The sequence below is a fragment of the Cavia porcellus genome, unplaced genomic scaffold, assembly GCF_034190915.1.
Source record: "Cavia porcellus strain 051 isolate PalLab524CR breed Dunkin Hartley unplaced genomic scaffold, mCavPor4.1 scaffold_24, whole genome shotgun sequence".
Classification (NCBI taxonomy): Eukaryota; Metazoa; Chordata; class Mammalia; order Rodentia; family Caviidae; genus Cavia; species Cavia porcellus.
The window spans coordinates 49,466,205-49,472,730 of NW_026947507.1; the positions used below are offsets into that span (position 1 = coordinate 49,466,205).

The following is a 6,526-nucleotide window of genomic DNA, read 5'->3' on the forward strand; positions in this document are numbered from 1 at the left end:
TCCCCTTGGACTGTTGTGTAGGCATAGGGAGCACGCCTTTGTGGCTTCCTGAATCATAGATTCGAAGCCCACCCCCACCCTGAGTATGACTGACCAAAATCAGTGTTTCCTTCCCTAAATGCATGAACTATACAACCCTTTAATAATTTTCTATTGATCAGCTTGGGGTTACAAAATTGCGATTCTCCTCTTTAATCCACTAGCATCCTTTGCTGGTTTATATCCTCACTGCCTTATCCACTAGGCTCTGAACAGGAAGTAATTGTGCCCAGCTCTGGGCCCAGGAGTATTAAACCCATCTTCAATGAATCTTTCACTGCTGCTAGTGGCACTATGCTCCGCTGAAGCACTTCCCCACATCATGGAGAATTTCTCTTCTGATGTCTTCTGCAGTCAGTGCCTCTAAGAGGGAATGAATCTCAGGTCTGTTCTCAATTGGGTATTTTTTCTGTCGTGTCCCCTCTCTCCATTGGCCACATGAGCAGGGAGTAAGAAAGCTTATCAGTATAGATGTTGATTTGCTTGCTTTTCCCAACTGTGAAGCCCAGATAAGAGTGATGAGTTTGCAGTGTTTGAAGAAGTAGCTGTATCTTGCTACTCTTTTGGAGGCTAACAATTGAACAGTAATTGCATAGTAGCTGCTCAAGTAAGAGCTTTCACGAATGAACCAGTCAGTCATTAGTAAGGGTTTGAGGACCTACAACTTGCTTCTGAAATGGCCCATCAATCCCTTGGGAAACTGGCAAACAAAATATGGTCCAAAAAACCTCATCCTGCCTCTGAGTTAGTATATCTAGAGTTTCAGTTGAATAATCTGGAAACGAGACAGGATTTTCTTCCTTAGGTGATACATCTTAATTTTTTCATAACTGACTTATTCATGCATTTTCCATTCCTTCAATCAGATAAGAAATCATATCACACTTCCTATGACTTTAATTTCCACTCTTATATTGCCCATCAGGAGCCCTTGTGAGTACATCTGTACCCACAATTCTAGTGCTATCTCAGGCATGTACTTCATCAGCCTGAGCTTGTGCTGCTGCCCATAAACGGGTTTTTTCTTCAGGTAGAAAACAATACTTACACCATCAGTTACAGTAAAAGCCTGGGACTTATCTGTGAATCTATCTGGACTCTCTGAAAACTGTTTCAATTTTTGTTTACTATGAGCCAGATCATTCTTGGAGAAGGGTGTATATAGGCTCACAACACCCTCTCTTTCCTCTGAGGCTTCCCAGAATGGTCACGTTCGGAAGTTTTCAAATCAGTGGGACAGCAAAAAGCACTGTTACACCAGCAGGGCTGGATTCCTTTTGTAATGGGGACAGGCTAAGGATGTTGGATGGGGGAAGTAACCCTGGGAAAGGAGGGAGTAGAGGAAGCAGCTGAAATAGGTAACAGGCCTTGCTCAGGAGCCTCTGAAGCCTCTTCGGGCTATGCTGCTGGTGCCAGAGGCATCTGGGTACTCTGTTTGGGGCATTTAAGAATTCAACTCTTCAGGGTCTGGATCCAGTTCCTATTGCACATGGGCATGACAAATTGTATGGAATGTAATTTTGGATCTTGTTACAGGGACATAAAAACTTGGAAACATGGGACTTCTGTCAATTTTTCTTCCTCCTTTAAAACTCAAGCTGGAATACTGTGTTAAAATATAAAGTTCTGTGCAGAGGTCAGCCTTCCCGCTTTCTAACTAAGTCCAAATGAAAATTATTTTTCCTTTTTTTTTGGTACCAGAGATTGAACTCACAACCTTGCACTTGCCAGGCAGGCACTTATGCCTGCTGAGTTAAATCCCCAGCCTTCCTCTTTCCTTTTTAAATCCTCCATTTTAAAATGGTCTGAGTTTTGTAAATTATAACCTAAAGGTGACATTTCAGAGCTAGATACCGAGTTACCCATCTCAAGTAATATGCACTTCATGCCTTCAAGATCTCCCTTGTGTGCCTCTATTAAGAGATTAAAAAGGGAAAGCAGAAGCAAGACAGGAGGTGGCAAGGGAAGATCATCCCAGGCCAGGGTTCCCACATGAAAACTGTCCTACTTTCCATGGGGAGAAAGCAGTCTGTCCTGCTTTTGTCAACACTCATCTGAGTACCTCTGCCCATCATAAATCTCTCGCACACATCCAGGACCTGTATCCTTGTTCCTGGCACCCAGCTGTTCTAACCTTCTTCAGCAGATCAAAAAGGCAGGAAAAAAAGTTGTACACAACAGCTGAGCTTTACTCAAAAATCCACCCCTACGCTCTATCCAGGGACCTGTCACATATGTAAGGACCTCCTGGAGGCTTTCAAAAACCAGGAGGTTTCATTTAGGAACTCAAAATCACTTATTACCTTATATAGGGAGATAAACTTGAGGCTACAGTTATCTAAGGATGTCAGAACCAAACAAGGTAGAGTGAGAATTCAGGCTATAATCACAGAAGTAACCCTGTGAGGCCCCAGGAAAATGAAAGGCAGGGATGGACAGGTGGCTCAAGGGCAGGGAAGGTCACAGCGGACAATCAGGAAGAGCTGCCTGGAACCCTTCCTGAGAGCGGAAGGTACTCCTGTAAGCAGGAAAGTACGAGCCCTGGTCTCCCCTTCCCCACTACCGACATTGGCAGGACACACTCAGAAGTGTTCCTAGAGCCAGGACGAACTGCCCAAGTCCCCCTACCTCTAGACGCTCCCTGGCTCTCTGCAACTGTTACCAGAAAGCAAAAGAGACAAGGAGGCTGTTTTTTGAAGGGGGGAGGAAAAAAGGATTAACAGGGCTCTCCTTTTATACAACGTGTTCAGGACCCAAAGACATGCGATTTTAAGTAGCTCGCTTTCTCTGGTAACACCTCGAAGACCATCTCTGGACTATGTGTCCTGTACCAGTTATATAAAACTCTGCTCGAAACACTAGCTGGGTCTATCCTTGCATCTCCCTAGTAAGCCAATTTTAATTCCATCTGATGTAGGAACCAGGCAGGCTGGCCTGAGGGAATACCAATGCCATTCTGCATCATGGAGATACCTACACCCCTTGTCCATTTCCAGTTAGACAGCCGGAGCCTCTCATCTGGGTGCTTTTACAAGAAAACCCTCACTTCTATAGGGACTCATGAGCCTCTAGCCACTCTACAGGCTGCACAGGCTTGAAGCAAGGGAAGACAGTACAAGTGGCGTAAGCTACGTTTCTGAGGGCAAGACTGGAAAGCTGGGAAGAAAAAAACAAAACATCTGCACCTGGACTTATCAGTCATGGTCCCCACATCTTTCTACCTCCTGGCTGGCTTGCCCAGAGGACTCAAGAAGAGCCACGTTAAGGAACTGAGCTAACCCACCAAAAACAAGCCAGCAGGTTTGCTGACTTCCATGGTCGAAAAGGATTTCAGAATCCATCAGTGGAGGCATGGGAAAGTTTTATTAGGCAGAAATTTAAATGCACATCCAAGAGTGGAATGTGGGCAATCAGAGATGTGCTACAGCTTGAACTGTGAATGTGTATGTGTTCTAGTGACAGAAACCTGGGGAACTTGTCAATCTATAGTCTAGCTTGATATGGAAGGTGAGAGAGGATGGCCCACCCAAGAAAAACACTGGTCTGTTCCTGGGGGGGAGTCGAGGGCTGTTTCACAGGTGAGGACAGGGCCTAACCACAGGTGGAAAAAGGTTAGGGTGTGTGTGTGTGTCGAACTCATTTGCAGGTGAATTGCCCAGGCCTAAAGAGTTTAAAAAGTTTAAACTGGGCTTGTCCTGAAACTCCAACTTTTATTTATTTTTATGTTATTTTTTGAGAAGGATCTTGCTATGTAGCTCAGGCTGGTCTAGAACTCAGTATGTAGCCCAGGCTGGCCTCAAACCTGTGATCCTTTGTGCCATTAAAAAACATTGTAATTACTGGCAGAGAAAGACTGCAATCTTGTAATTTCATCTACAGTCCTTCTCCCCTCTTTGTCATCTAATAAAGTAGAATTAAGCTCTGACTCTCACACTTACTGTGATTCTGGACATGATATAACTTCCCCTAATATTCACATTTGCCCTTAGACAGTGTGACATATGTAATAATGATCTTTAGATAGCTGCCCTGCTCCCTGAAGGTTAATGTCCCATTTGGAATCTACTCCCCTCTCTTGGCATTTTACCAGAGTTTACCTTTCCAAAGCATACAACCCAAGTTCCAGTACTGTACCTGCTTCTCACGTCTAATTCCCTTTTTACTTGCCAGTCAGTCCATTTAGAAAGTCCTTGACGAAACCTCCCAGTCCCAGGGATTCTGTGGCACCTGCAGCTTGGCCACCTTAGTCCTTGCATTGCAGTCCAGGCTTCTTCAGATTCCCTCCAGGTTACCAGTGCCATACTCCTGCAGGTCACAAGACCTGGCACAATGGTGGCGAACCTATGGTACATGTGCCACAGTCAGCTCCACCAGGTTGGTCATCACTGAACCAGCAGGAACCAGCAGACACTGTTCTTACACTGTTCCCCACTTTATTCAAAGGCCAGCATCACAGAGCTTCTTGGAGAACTGCCCTCCATGGGGACATTTCCCTATGCCATCACCTGTGTCTGGGGCCTCCAAAACCACCCTCACTCACACTGAGTGGTTTGCTAGAGGGGCCACAAGTTTAAACACAAGACCAAGCCTGTAACTACTATTTACTACAGAGAAGATCGCCAGGTAAGGAGAAAGGGCACCTTCTCCACAGGAAACCAGGTGCTTGCTCCAAATCCTGCTCTAGTGAAGTGTTAACAGGACGCAGCAGAGATCACAGGGAAGCATGGCTATCTGCTCTCAGGAGGGCTATGACCTGGGCACATCGTGCCCAGCAGCACCATAGCTGCACTGTCCCAGAAGGAAAGCAAGTGCTCAGTGCGAACTGTTTAGGCACATGAAACCAGCCACATCTGGGAGAACATGTTGGGACCACGCTAGCAACCCATGAGGCTGGGTATATACAACCAAGGGCTGTATGTACAGACAACAGGCTCTGTCACCCTGCGCCCTTCTCTGGGCACCACCCAAGCATGACACGTGCGGAGACCACACACAGGTGCTCTACTTACCCAGCAAGACGTCATCCTCTTTCTGTCTAAGCAGATGAGCCTGCTCCCAAGACCCAGACCACTGCCTGCTTTCTGCTTCACCTGTGCAAGCCCAGTCCTCCTAGAAGTAGACACACTGACACCAAGCAGCGGCAAAGCATTGTGCTAGAGCACGGCAGGAGTGATGGGCAGGGAGAACAGCAGTGTACCTGGAGGCAACCCAGTCACAGGGCTGGCAGGACCCTGAGGGAGGGAAAGAAGCAAGTGCAGCGGAGAGGGAAGCTCAGCTCTCAGGGCGGCTGGTAGGTGTGCCAGAAGCCTCCAACTAGGTCATGATCAGCAACCAGCTGGTGGCAGCAGGAAGAGGGGCAGCCATACCCGAACACAGAGTGCACCAGGGTGATGCTGCTGGGTCTCAGAAGCCCATGCATCTCCTGCCACCACCATGACAGTCATGACACTGCTTTCTATATGTATCTCAAATAAAGAGCAAACTGGGAGACAGGTAGTAGGGAAAAGTTCAAGTGTTTCTCCAAATTAAGTAATGCATTGCTTTAAAAATATTTATATATGCTGATTTGTTTCATTTATATTAATAGTTTACATTAATTCATTGAGGAGAAAGTTAATTATGTTTCTTTTTTGTAAAACTTTTTATTTTATGTCTTGCAGTGAGTAACTTAACTTTGAAGATAATGATACACAGTGGAAAAGATTACCAGGAGCACATCTCCAACAATTTGCAAGTTCTTTTTTTAAACAGTTAGTTATAAGATCTCTAAAACACACTGACTGACATGAAAACCAAGTCATCTTTTTCCTTCTTTTGTACTGGGAACTGAACCAGGACCTTGTGCTTACCAGGCAGGCACTGTGCCACTGAGCTAAATCCCTGGCCCCTAAGTCATCTTTTAAATTTCATGAACTCAACAAATTATCCTATGAGGATGAATTCTGAAAAACTTTTTTCCAAATAATCTGGTAAATTGGGAACTTATGCCAACATACATAAAGCAACAAAATCGTTTATATAATGACAAAAACCAAATACTTTATGTTCAAAATTCATTTTCTAAAATAATACATTTATGTTTTCTAGAAAGCATTTTATACATAATTTGGAAACAATTCTAAGTTATGTATACTTAAATACTAAAATGGAAGAATATTCTCTTAAATAGTAATAGAACTGGTTTCTAATTTTTATCAATGTTACCCTGAAATTGGCTGTCAGGTTTCTAATGTAAAACTCAGTCAAGCAGACCAAAGTTTTTTTACCCTTTGCTAAGTTTCTACAGAAAACTGGCCTGACAGTTGCTCTGGAAGTTCTTTCAACAGATGTTTTCAACTAATTCATATTAAAAATTTCTTGCCATTAAAAGTTAACTCCAATCCTTTCCAAAATCCAGCCCTAGCACAGGGAGCAGGTCAAGCCTGTGTATGGCCTTTAGTTGGCTGGTGTGACCTGGAATAAACAATAAACCAAAATATACTTCATG

General features: G+C 44.5%; 1 protein-coding gene across 1 annotated transcript in view; it reads left to right on the forward strand.

Annotated features, from left to right (window-relative positions):
- Positions 1–5,650, forward strand: part of Dcbld1 (discoidin, CUB and LCCL domain containing 1) — a 59,071-nt gene extending 53,421 nt beyond the window's left edge. The window contains exon 13 of the mRNA XM_063235036.1: positions 4,483–5,650. Within this exon, the coding sequence (XP_063091106.1) occupies positions 4,483–4,633 (151 nt within the window). The 3' untranslated portion in view covers positions 4,634–5,650. The remainder of the gene's footprint in view (positions 1–4,482) is intronic.
- The last annotated feature ends 876 nt before the right edge of the window (positions 5,651–6,526 follow it).